General features: G+C 44.8%; 1 protein-coding gene across 1 annotated transcript in view; it reads right to left on the minus strand.

Moving 5' to 3' along the window:
- Glis3 (GLIS family zinc finger 3) overlaps positions 1-13,075 on the minus strand; it is a 415,784-nt gene that overhangs the window by 25,803 nt on the left and 376,906 nt on the right. The window contains exon 8 of the mRNA XM_032891769.1: positions 9,397-9,565. Coding sequence (XP_032747660.1) covers positions 9,397-9,565 — 169 coding nt within the window. The remainder of the gene's footprint in view (positions 1-9,396; positions 9,566-13,075) is intronic.

A 13,075-nucleotide genomic window follows, 5' to 3' on the forward strand; every position in this document is an offset into this window, starting at 1 on the left:
GGGTTTGGTTTGTCCTCTTTGTCTTATGCAATAAACCTACCAAAGAAGGGAGAATGCGTGTGAACAGCTCGTTTCATTGTCCTCACACAAAAATATTATTGATTTGCTGCCTGGGAGCAGAATTAATGGATACAAACTGGCCCATGATGGAACTGTGCAAGGGACTTTTTTTTTTCCTTAAAGGAGCTGTTGAATATCATTGGTGGGGATTTTAAAATTCATCTGTGAAAACTAATCAATGAAAAAACGGCTTGCTGTTGTCCACTGCAGGGGTTGGGGGTGGGGGGAGAGGTCCTTTTAAAACCTAAAAAGAAAAGCATAGTTTTAAGGATTTCACATCTGATTTAACATCTTTTTTAAACAGCCCAATAATAATACCACACTTTGTATAGCCAGACAGCTCTCCATTTTAGTAGACTTTAGTGGTCTTTATAATGGTTTATGAATCACTTCATGAATTCCTGGCTGATTCATCTGGGTGACTATAGTATCTACTTATACTTCCCTTCTGTCTCACAAAAGAGACACTTGGACTCAGTTCAATCCAGATTTGTCCCCAAATGAATCACTGCACGTTACTGGGGGAACTGCAGATTGAATTTGGCTTCTGGGACAATTGGGGGCAGCTTTCAGTAATGAAGAAATGGCTGCTGAGAGGTCTGGGTAATTGCAAAACTGTCCATCTGGGCAGGACCAAGGCTGGCCAAGAGCTGTGTGTCCATCCAAGGAGTTGGTCTTCAGTCAAAGAGCCAAATCGGTGCCCTGGAAAGGAGTGGGTTTTCTGTCTCCTCGTAAACAGCTGGGTCAATAAGTACTGCAAACAATTCACCTAACCAGAGGAGCTCACGACCTAAAAATGATCCCCATGCCTCGGGGAACATGATTTGAGGACTGTGGGCGACACGATCATAGAGCTTTAAATGGCGATCAAATTGTATATTAAAGAATGGGTGTTTGTGTAAATTGGATAGCCAATGTGACCTGCAGGACAGTTATACCACTTGGGTACAGGAACAGGCTGTAAAGTCAAGAAACTATTCAGTGCCAAAGGCTCAGATTTATACATAAATATATATTTTTTCCTGGTAAACTCTGAAGTGATGCCAAGCATATAGCTGTTTTCCTTTGTGGAAAAGAAAATGGAGGAGAAACGATCTACGGCATACAAGCGTAGTGAATCCTGTAAAAACAGGAGCTGGGATTTCTGAGGTATTTGGACTCCAGGACTGGCTGTGACTCAGTCACTCTTTCTCTTTCAGAATCTCTTGTGAATGGAAGGAAAAGAAAAGTCCGACTCTGCCAACTTCTCCTTTCACAGGAGTACTAACCAAAAGAAAATTCTGCCTAGGGTAGCCTTGGACATGTGATTTAAAAATATGTTCTGAAAAGGGCATTTCTGCAGTGATGTGACTCTTCTTAGGTAGTTGTGAATGCACTCAACGAAGTGGGTTAACTCACTGTCCTACAGCAAGGGAAGTGTCCCTCGCCCATCAGCACGGCAGCCCTGTTCAACGTGCTTTCTGACAGAATGCATTATGCAAGAGTAGCGTCCAGAAGAGGCTGTAATGAGAATACTAGACAAGAAAAACATGGTTTTCCTAAACGTGAGAAAGGGAGGCACAAGAGCATTGCTACCCAGACTATCCTAAGCCTTTCTTCATGGCTTCAAAATGCAAACAGTTTCTTTCAAGTCTATGCAACTTTGAGGATCAAATTTAAATGTGACTTCTACAAGATATGGCTAGATGCATTTGCAAGCCAGTGCTAATTGAGACAACACAGTCAGTACAGTCTGTGAATCTTCAGAAACTATCAGAGAGGTGGTTTGTTCAGTAATTGACATGTGCTGTTTGGAATGTAGTTTCTTTCCATCTTTGAAATATCACACAACTATGGAGGAGTATTTACTACCTTCTTATGAAAGTGAGGCTCAATACTGATTACAAAAGTGAATGCTTCAAAGGCCACAATCAACCAGAAAAGGGTAGACAGAGAGTAACTCCTCGGCCACTTATTTTCAATTTGCATCTGGAGCACCCTCACCTGACAGTATACAAGGCCAAGTACTTAGCAAATGCTGGTCATTGTTACCAAAGAACTACTTAGTAGAACGCCCCACTGCTTCCAGAGCTGCCCACTTGGTGTCAATTCCTGGCCTCAGGTAGATGAGTCATCTGCTCAACTGAAACACATCTCTTTGGATATTGCATTTGTTTCTGAGTCTGAAGGAAACATCTATTTTAGAAGAGAATATCTATCTAATGTCTCTAACCATTTGCTATAAAATGTGGATTTTTTTCTTCTTGCGTCTAACTAATAGAAAAGTGACCAAAGGTATATTTTCCCTATAAAAATAAAAGCCAAAAGGACTCACCTAAAAAACATTGTGTCTTAAGTGTTTATTCACCTTGATAGTCTCCTTCCTGACCAACAAACAGATAGACTACCCCTCACTTGCAAAAAGATGGGTGTCTCTGAGCAGCCTGCCCTCACTTAGAGAGAGAAATGACTTCATGCATCTAGATCACATTGCCAGGTCAGGAAATGGAAGCGCTCTCCAGAGTGAACTGTTCCCGTCAGAGGAAGAACTTAGTGCTCTGTGAGCACAACTCAGGCTGGAAGACTGCTGAGTCTCACCCTGGAGACTCAGGCTCTGCATAATCTGCACACTGACAAGTTCGAACAATACCACAGCCTAGCAACAGTACCACAGCTCTGTTGCTTTGTGTGTTAAAGAAGGGGTGGCCAAAAGAATTTCTATCTTACTTCAAGTCGTCTTTCTTACAGTTATGACTCTCTTTCCTGACAGGAAATTCCAGGGGACTAAGAAAACATCATTTTGGCCTTCACAGGAGGTGGATTTGTTTGGAATATGGGAACAAAATAAAGATGGCAGACTTGGCTTCTAGAGTCCAAGTGACTTCCTTAACATTAAAAAAATGTAGTAACTTTTGTGGACATCTTAATACTTGATTTTGATTTGTGGTTATGCTTAACCTAAAATGATAAAATAGTGTTTCAGAAATTTAAAAAAAAAAAAAACATGGAAAATAACCTAATGTGTCCAAGTATTGGGACTAGAAGGAAGCTGTATGCTTGGTAAGTGCATGTGGCGTCCCACAGCAAGGTCTTTAGCAGGGACTGAAGTGACTCGAAGAAGGAGGTGGCAGAAGGACAGACAGCAAGCATGTGCTCAGGTTATTGTTCAATTGTCCAGAAATAGGAAAGCCATCACACACACAGAGTGGCTATAAGTCCATGATGAAATCAGGCCATGTGCTGGTGAAAGGAAACAGCATAGACAAGCAACACAGTGAAGCCAGACAGGGAAAGCTTCTCTCAGGCCAACATCCAGGCTCATAACTCTCATCCCAGCACACAGGGAACAGAGGCAGGAGAATGACTGTGAGTCTGGGGCCTAATTTACCTATCAAGTTCTAGGCAAGTCAGGGGTAAAAGAGAGTTCATCACAAACCAACCAACCAACCCACCCACCCACGCTCTCAAATAAACTAACAAAGGCTCACCAAAGAAATGAGTCTAAAATACAGTTTGAGCAGACACTGGATAAAAAGGCACCTTGATGCCAAACATCATCATGATGATCTAGTGTCTCAGGATCAGCATATGAAAAGGCCTGAAGGCAAGGCAAGGCAGTCCTTTCTAGGAACAGCATGAAGGCTGCTAAGGCTTCAGCCTATTAAACAAGGGTAGCCATGAAAGGACACTAGGCTAGAGCCTGACCACAGAGGACCATCACATCTTGGTATGATTTGGGAGGGTGTAGAGAGGAACAAATGATTTTAAAGCACAGGTCTTGGGGCACAGAGAAAAGGCTGATGAGATGGGGAAGGAGGACTGTTGTGGACAGCAAAGCCACAGGCAGAGCAACTGCTGTATTTAAGATGGCAGGTCAGGTGGGGGCCCGGGATGGACTGGAAGAATGGTGCTGACTAAGCCTGAAGTCCACTGACAGATTCATGAGTTGATCAGCTGTGAAAGAGCAAGGGAAAAGATCAGAGGTGAATCCTAGGCTTTTTAGGTCTTTAATGTAAGTTAAAGATAGAGGTAGAGTTAATCTTAATTACATTATAAGGAAACATACTAAAAGCCTGAGAATTTGATGGAAATCTGAATCAGAGATAGGTCAGGGAAGATTACAAAGCCAGTCTAGCCATGGGTTTTGCTCAACACATCCATTCATATTTTTATGATTGCTCAGTAATTCTCGAAGTGTGTGTGTGTGTGTGTGTGTGTGTGTGTGTGTGTGTGTGTGTGTGAATGCATGCACATGCACACATACGGGCACATTGGGAGAGGAGGGAGGTTATAGACTCTTCGTCTCTTAATCTCAGATGCCCATGGATGTCATCTTTCTAGAAAGCATCAGACACCCTCAGAGGATACTGAGTGAAAATAACATCTTGACTCCTACTGTAACTCTGATGCTGGCATCCCCACCATCCAGTTGTAGAGCCCGCTGCTCTGGTGCTCACCCTGTGCCACATGATCATGAGAATCAAGATTGATGGACGTTGGTTATTGTCTGTGTTTATTGGTTGCCCTCTGGGTTAGAAATGTGTCTGTATTCATGACAAAGTATCTGACAGACACATCAGGGCTCGCACAGTGATGAGCACTGAGCAAATTGTAGTTCTCTGAGGATGCACACAGTCGTGTGGAGAACTCGTGGCAGGAAGTCAACTCTCCTCTAATATAATAAACAAGCAAGGCCAACAAGAGCTTCTGCATCCCAGACCTTTGCTACTCTCTCTAACATAGAGATAATTTTCAATTTTTTTGACACTTGAAGACTCTTCAAAGACCTGAAAAGCCATAACTATGCAGCATACATGCTCGGAATGGCGAAGAACAAGATGACCCTTTCAATTTGTACTGGAAGGTAAAACAGCATCACCTCCAGTCTAAGCGTTCCAAAGGACAGCCTTTGTCTGACTGAGGGCCAAATGAAACACTCTCCTGTACCTTGTCATTTCTTCTGGAAGATACTCTGTGTTCTCTGTAGGTGAAGATCAGGCACATTTAGGATGAATGCTATAATCACCACGGTTTCCTATTGGCCAAATAAACTCTTGTTCACAAGCTCAAACTCCTCAGTGTGGCTAACACTGGGTAACTCCGGGTTACGTGCTCTGCCACAGTCATGCTTGTTACTGTCCCTCTTGATGTTTGTACACACCCTTGCTACAACAGACCATTGACTCTGTGGGGTGATATTGCTTCCTCTATTGCTTCCACCCCCATTTTGAGAACAGACGTTCTTGCTCTGTGCCTCCAAAGCTACCACCCTTTCTTCAGTCTTGACTCCTCACAGCCTATTGGCTTGGCTGTCCCCCATGGTGTATTCAATGTCTACCACATCTCATGCTTCATAATTACCACCCCGGTGATGGCCTCAATGGATCAAACAGCCCCCAGGCCTAGAGTAAATCTTGTTACACTTTTATGAGTACTGAACACACACTAGGACATTCAGAAGACAGAGGCTATGAAGAGGCTTGTAGACGAAGATACTAACATACACGTTTGCTCAGAAGCAGGGCTAGGAAAGCAACAGGCATAGTCGAGAGGTATTCTGAAGGTATATATGCAGGCCACAGGAAAGCGCCACACTCAGCAGTGTGTGTGTGTGTGTGTGTGTGTGTGTGTGTCTAAATGTGTGGACTGGTACCTAAGAACTGCATTAAAGTATGCAGGGGGTATAAGATGCATTTAAAATCCAGACCGCTTTCCTTCTGATCAAAACAGAAAACAAAAGAACAAACAGAGAATGGGTACCCTCCACGGGGCGGTGGGTTCTTGTTCCCTAGGCACGCCCCTCAAAGCTCTTTATCCCTTGTTAAAGCTTCCTTGGTTCATGGCATAGGACTCAGAGCACAGCTCTGAAGCTTATGAGGAACCCAGGCGTCTGTCCTCCCAAATCGAACTCAGCTCTAGCTGGAAGGTCTATGAAGCAGATCTGAAGAACCAATGAGTTCCCCCAGGGTATGCGCTTCTGACCGAAAGGAGGGGTTGGTTTCCGGGTGGAGGACCAAGTTGAGCACTGAAGGCTGCATAGAACAGTCAGAAAGGCTGAGTCAAGACACAGCAGCAAGTGAGTTACGTTGAGAAGAGTGAACAGCTCAGCTTGTCTGGAACAGAGAGCTTCACTGACTGAGAAAGCAGTGAGGAGAAATGGTGACTCTCTGACCCTCAGCATCCAGGCGGATGGTACCCAGTTTCCAGGGGTGAGTTAGAACTTGGCCCCGCTGAGCATTAGCTTTGCTTGGTCAGAGACGTACAAGCCTAGGTTTCTATTACTCAGTAGAGACTTGAGAAACTAGCAGTCTTTATTCAATGAAGGAGGTTTGACTACTTTTCCCAAAATGATGATTCCTAACATTTTTCTGGGCTTAATTCTTGTGCCAGACTATACATTCGGTAAAATGACACAATCTTCCCTTTTCCTTTAATCCTCCGTGTCTTAGAAGCCTCAGAAATGGGGCTCAGGAAAGCCTTTATACGCTCCTCCATTCCGGAAAGCCCACCTCCTGTCACTGACACTACAGACTGCGCCATGCTATGGCCTTCAGAAGGAAGAGGTGCAGCTTACGTTCTCTTGCAAAAATGAGTGGCATAGACTGAGGTGACTTATCACTGGGGCGACTAAGAATTCTCCGGTTCAAAATGGCCACCCGTAAGTATTTTTGTATTTGTTAGTGTATCGGTCACACTATAAAGCCCAGTGATTTAACATTTCCAGAGACACCGAGTTCCCCTCAAGGAAAGCCACTGTATAGACATCAAGTCCTGGTGGCTCACCCAACATGGCATAGTAAAACACTACTTCCCATAAGAAGTGCACATCAACATCAGAGGATGGGCTGTGGCACTGCCCAAATCCCTGAAATTACGTGTCATTCAGTTAGTACTTAGAAAGAAAAATAGACTCTCATCAAGTTGAGAAAACTTACATTTCTTTTATGGTGGCGGTGAGGGTGAAAGGACCTGATGTTAGATGGGCAGCTGTGGTGGGCCCTTTCTAACTTCTGACAGTGACTCAGCCCACTTTATTAATGAGCTAAAGCTAAGTAAACGATGAATCAATGCCGGCAAAGCAGGAAAAGACGCCAGCGTCCCACTAAAATCGCAAAGTGTGATCAACCTGTTTCCGTTAAGAAAACTGCTGGAGTTTTTACTGGGGGATTTCCCAGGCAAACAGCAAAGATGTAGAAACCCGGAGCGGAAGGTAAACCCATTTCCTGTCCATGTTTTCATCCTGGTCCCTAGTGCAAACATAGTGAATAATTCAGGGTTTCTTCACGGCATCCTCTTCTCTACCCTGACTGGAAGAGATAACCCATAGCATACATTTGCCAGGTCTCAGTCAGGTGTGGGCTCAGGATACACACCCTGTGGCAAGGGCATTCCGCGTCATAAATCCATGAAAATACAAGCATGTCTTCACTCATTCCCACGGAGCTACTGTGTCTTCCCATCCTCCTCCTCCTCCTCTCTCCTACCATGGTAACTTTCATTACTGATCATTGTGCACTCCGTAGATTCCAACTGTTACCTGTCAGGCACATGAAGGTGCCACATGGTCTCAGAAGCCATGTGTGGCCTACTGTATGCTATGGCGAGCACTGTTTTTAGTCCACCTGCAAACTGTACAAAAGCTAAAAGGGATAAGCTCCGTGTCGCCAGCGAGTATGGATGTAATTGGTGATCACTAAGGTGGTGCTACGTTTCACCAGGCACTGCTGAAATAATTCGTATCGTCCGATTCACATTTCTAATGTTCCCATACAACCATATGGATCCTTTACAACCTCAAAACAGTCAACTCGGAAACTCATTTTCATATTCCTTCTATCCACCCTCCCTCCCAAAGTTTATTAAAAGGCACAGTTTCTAGAGAGAAACTGGGTATTGGTTTGGCTCCTTTTCTCTGTTCTTCAGCAAGTTTGCCTCCTAATGAAGGTCTTGAGTGAATTCTCTCTTCTCTACTTCCAGGCACCATGGTGTTCACAAGGAACCTAAGACAGCTTCATTCTCTAACCTCTCCCAGCTCCCACTCCCACCGCAAATGCCTTTCATATGCAGACTCCTCCCTCTCTAATGCTAATCTGATTGTGTGTTTCTCCTAACAATGGTTATCTGTTTCCAGGAGGAGAGGGCCAACTCCTCAGTTTAAAAACACAAGGTGCCACTGAAGCCAGTCCACTATCACCCAACCATCATCCACGGGCTTCCCCATGCTGCTACCCCGAAGGGCCAAGACCTATGTGCTTGCTGTGTGACCTCATCTCCTCCGTTTCTGGCAGGGGTCCTTACTGCCCTAGGTGCTGTTCGCCTATACCTATGTGGAGAAAAATTCCTTTTCTCTCAACGCCTCCACCGCCATTCCTTTTGCTCGCTGCGAAACTGTGGGTTTGTGGTTCACAGAAACAGATGCATTCGCGGAGCAGAGGCACGAGAACCCACCCTTAGACCCTAACCTCGAAAGCCACTGGAGAATTCAGAAGTAAAAATAACATGGAACATAGAGTTCTTTAGGGATTCTTTTCCCACAGAAATTCCTTATGAGGGTGATACCAACAAAAGGCACCGAGTGAACAGTCGCTTTGTGATCGGCCATATGGCATCTTCTGTCACCTTCTAGTCTTTTCCCATGGTGCTTCAGGGTGATGGACAATGGCCCGTGGCCTGAGTGCTGAGGCATTGCCCTGGCACCGCCCTGTCGTGCTCCTCAGAAAGGAGCTGGAGCTCTGAGGAAGTGAGGCCTAGTGGAAGGGTGTTAGGTTGCGGGGCCATTGAGAATGTTGCCCTTTACTGTCTCTTCAGGAGGCACCAGGAGGTGAAGAAACCCCCCTCTGCTACATATTCCCACCCTGATGGGCCCAGAGCAGGACCCGGTGACCATGGGCTGAGTTCTCCGAAACCATGAGCCAAGACCAACTTACCTGCTTCTCTCTTTCTTGGTTCCCAGTCCATAACAGAAACCTGCCTAACACACAAACTTGCATCGCTATCTATGCGACTATGGTACCATTTGTCTCCAGAGAGCTCCTCAATCACTGGAAACTGAGTCCCGAAACAAGATGTGGAGAGGCGGTGAGGTTAGGCGGATCCTTGTGTTACATCTTCCAGCTCCTGACACCTGAGCTGTCCAACGCCAGTTATCATTTTGTTTGTTATACATATAAAAAAAATGTAGCAGATAATGAGATATTTGGTCCGCATACTTGGTGTATGTTACTTTTAAAATGTCACCCCTGGGTAACTCAACCCACCAACAGATTATTAATAAAATTCAGCAACTGTCAGAGCTCTTCTCGGTAGAGGGAGGTTTGGCGGCGACACCTATTATGAGAGAGAGACAGATGGCCTTACCTCTCAGTGCCTGCGTCCACAGCTGTGAGTGGAGGTAACTGGGAGGAGGGGTTGTGGGGGCTCCCCTGTACATTATGTCCCGGAGAAGGGTGACTGACAGGATGTGGGGGTGGCACGGCCCCAGCAGCTGTTCCACTTCGGGTTGAATGATTGCTGGCGAAAATGGGAGCTGAAATCAAGAGAGAAGCAGCGTGAGACAGTGCCCTGAAGGAGGCCCACATTTTAAACACCGAAGCTGACAGCAAGCATATTTCAGGGCCTTGTTTGTTTTTCTCTGAGTGCCTTTTAGGGAGCAGTTCTCCCCTTCCTGGATACACACAGCTTTTGTTTCTATGGCAGAACAGGTTCCCTGGCTCTCGTGCCTTCACCAGCATCTCAGGAACTCTGCCTGAACTTGCTCCAGGCTCACCTTGGCTTCTGAAGTGCTGGGGTGCCCTGCCAGCTCCGTATCTGGCTATTACAATCAATTTTGTGCTGTTTGCTTCCATTCAGAGGGTTTTGGGTTTGTGCTTTTCAATCACAGAGGATGACTGGTGCATAAGGACATGCTCAGTCAGCTGACTGCAAGTTCAGCACGGGCCTTCTACCTCTTCTCACTGTGCAGCAAGATGCTGTGAGCCAGGCCTCTGCTCTCTCTGCCATTGCCAGCACTGAGACAACAGAGCACACCTGCCTGCAGTTCCAACATAGGGTCCTACACTGTGAGCTAAGAGTCTGACAGACTGCTGACATTTCCATGATAGTGTGATGAATCCTCTTGTTCTCATTCCAAAGAGGCCCTTATCAAGGTGACAAAGTAAGTAAATGTAGTCCCCCACATACACAGCTCTGGGGCTGTCCCCATCACTGCCAATCACACACGGAGGGTGAGTCAGAGCCTCCTTCTTGGGTCAGCCTCACCCTTGAGAACCGTAAAGGACCTCAATCTTGTCTATGTGGCCATTTATATCAGCTAATTGGTAAGATGCCGCCTGAGAACCAGGGCTTGTCACTTTCAAAGCCTATCAGAGAGGAAGGACTTTAGTGTGCGGGACCTACTCGGCAGACGTCTCATTAGGCTGTAATCAGGCGACATCATTACCAACTCTCCTTCACTTCCTTCTTGGTGTACAGCTCCCTTCCATGCCCATTTCTGCCCCTTTTGAACTTTACTAATATCAAAGAACAAATGGATTTTTTAATTAAAAAAATCAAGTTCAGGATTAAGAAAGTCAAAAAGATTTGAAGGTTTAAAAGTTCAGGGAGTTGTTATTTTTAGACCAATATCACTTTCATACAACCTCACCAGGATAGAATTAAGACCCCGGATGACCCAGCCCCCAAAAGACTAATCCAATGGCATAGGAGTTCAAGGACTCACAGGAGCATGTGAAGAGGCAGAATTACCATCTTCCCGCTCAAAAAGCTACTGACATGGGTGTGATCTGATTTGAAGGGTTTATTTCTGGTAAATCAGCATTCTGTCAGATGCACTCCTATCCTCAGAAACCTTCACCCTTGCACAGTCCTCTAAGTCCTGAAGTGGCGGCGAGGCCAGGAAGTGCTTACCAGTTCAAAAAGTCAAGCCCGGCTTCGCTTGTGCCTGTCAGCTTCCATGAAAGTTATACGTCTGCAAACTCACTGGAGTCACCTTATGAATCACTGCCCTCATTTGTGCCCTGCTGGCTCAGGAGAGCACAGTCCTGCCTCTGTCCCCAAGGGAGAGGGCTGCTAGGATTGACCGTGGCAATAGTTAGTTTCAACAGTGGTGTTTCTCAGCATGAACCTTGGGTTTTATACACTGCTTTAAAAAACAATCGGAATAATAGGTCACAGAAACACTGTGAAACACACTACCTTTGGAAAAAAAAACACTGCTTTAGGCATAGAGACAACAGCTCTTTTTCATTTCGTAATTGTTGATAAATGTACCAAATTGCTTATTCACGCCCAGAGATATTTTTGTTTGTATGTGTTTATGTTTATTACAAGGGAAGTGCTGCCCTCACTGTTGTCAACCTTGTGGGCAACAGGGAAACTTGGTTGCACATGCTAAGCTCTACAATATGGTTCAGCGGAAAATAGGGTGCTCCCCAAAGGTCTACAGCCACTGCTCTAGTTGGATTTGACATCAGATACAATTAAATAGCTAGACAAGTCGGTGTCATTTGTAGCTTGTCACTGAAAGCGAGGACTTGCTGAAGGACTCTGCGTTCTCCCAGCCAAGTCACAACCAACACCTATCACTCATTCGTCCATCATCTATACATCCATCCAACATTATTTTAAATGGTATGGCTAGTATTAACGGTATTTGGCTAGTCTACCGTTTGTGTGTTTCTGTCCTTGGCGGGGGTTTCAGCTTGAAGATAAATAAGCACATGCATGCATTAATTTTATCAAAATACCAAGATTTACCAATGTGGACCTCTTAACAGTGTTCCAACACTTTAACGCACTAATTTGTGGCTCTACCCAAGCCAGATGAGCAATCACATCTGGAATTTATTCCAGCAGTTTCTACTTTGCTACTTTTGCCATGACTTCTACCTTCACATACATAGTTTGGCATTTTCACCTTCTTCTCCCTCTTTCTTCTCCTCTGCTGAGGATCGAACCCAGAACACGATTCATATTAAGAAAGTGAGCTATTCTGGAGCTACAGTTATAGTGTCTTCTTATACTTCTCTAAGGAGCTGATCATTCCACAAATATTTGTGGAGTAGCTACCGTATGGCAGACACAAAACCAGGTCCTGGAATAAACTATAAAACAAGGCATATCTGTTATCACCAACTGCATTAATTCATGTTTGCTTTTTGAATGAATAAAGACAAATAGTCTAGATGCCAATAAAATCTATCTTGGGACCTAATAATTGAAGTAGAAACCAGAGAACAATTTCTATTCCCTTCTGATCAAAGACTGCCCCAGGGTAGTATTAATTCTCTCAGATTTGTAAGCAGACACATGTCTTAACCTCAGGGCATCCAAAAGTCTGGATCAGAAAGCCATGGGTATGTATGTGGTGCAGTTGAGGAAAGGTCTTTCCAAGCTTCATGGAAGTACACTACAAAGGCCAGGAGGAGGTGGTGGAGAAGACGTGTGGGGTAAGCTCTCTGAGGTAACTGGCATGGAGCTGAAGGCTGAGGGTAGGGTCTTCAAGAGCTATTGGATCACACACATGTCAACAGCCCTTTCCTTTATAACTATAGCTGATCCCTCTTCTACAAGGGACCCCTTGAGAAGATGAAAGGGAGGGCTTCAGTTTAAAGTCTGAATTTGAAGGTATCTCAACAGCTTCTTGTATAGGGCACAGTCGATCACCTTTTCTGTAATGGAAAGCAAACCACTTGTTTCTATGTTGTGGGAAGTGGGAGGTATTAAGAAGTATAGAGAGATTATGACTGAGTTGAAAGAAACGTATTAATCATTGTCTATAGAGAACAGTCTTCCTGCAGCGTCCAGGGAATAATCGCTAGTTGTATGCATTACCTCTGACCAAAATAATGAAATGAAATTGAGGATAAGTAATGAAGACACAGCCTGTCTCTCTAATCTCCATCTAAAGGACAACTCTCTGGAGTCAGCTAGCTATGGCTGAGGTAGGACTATCCTTGCATTTTATCGAAGAAACTGTTATCACAGCTCAAGAAAATGTCTTTGCAATCTACACAGAAACACCTAACCCCATCCAGAC

The sequence above is a fragment of the Rattus rattus genome, chromosome 2 (assembly GCF_011064425.1).
Source record: "Rattus rattus isolate New Zealand chromosome 2, Rrattus_CSIRO_v1, whole genome shotgun sequence".
NCBI lineage: Eukaryota > Metazoa > Chordata > Mammalia > Rodentia > Muridae > Rattus > Rattus rattus.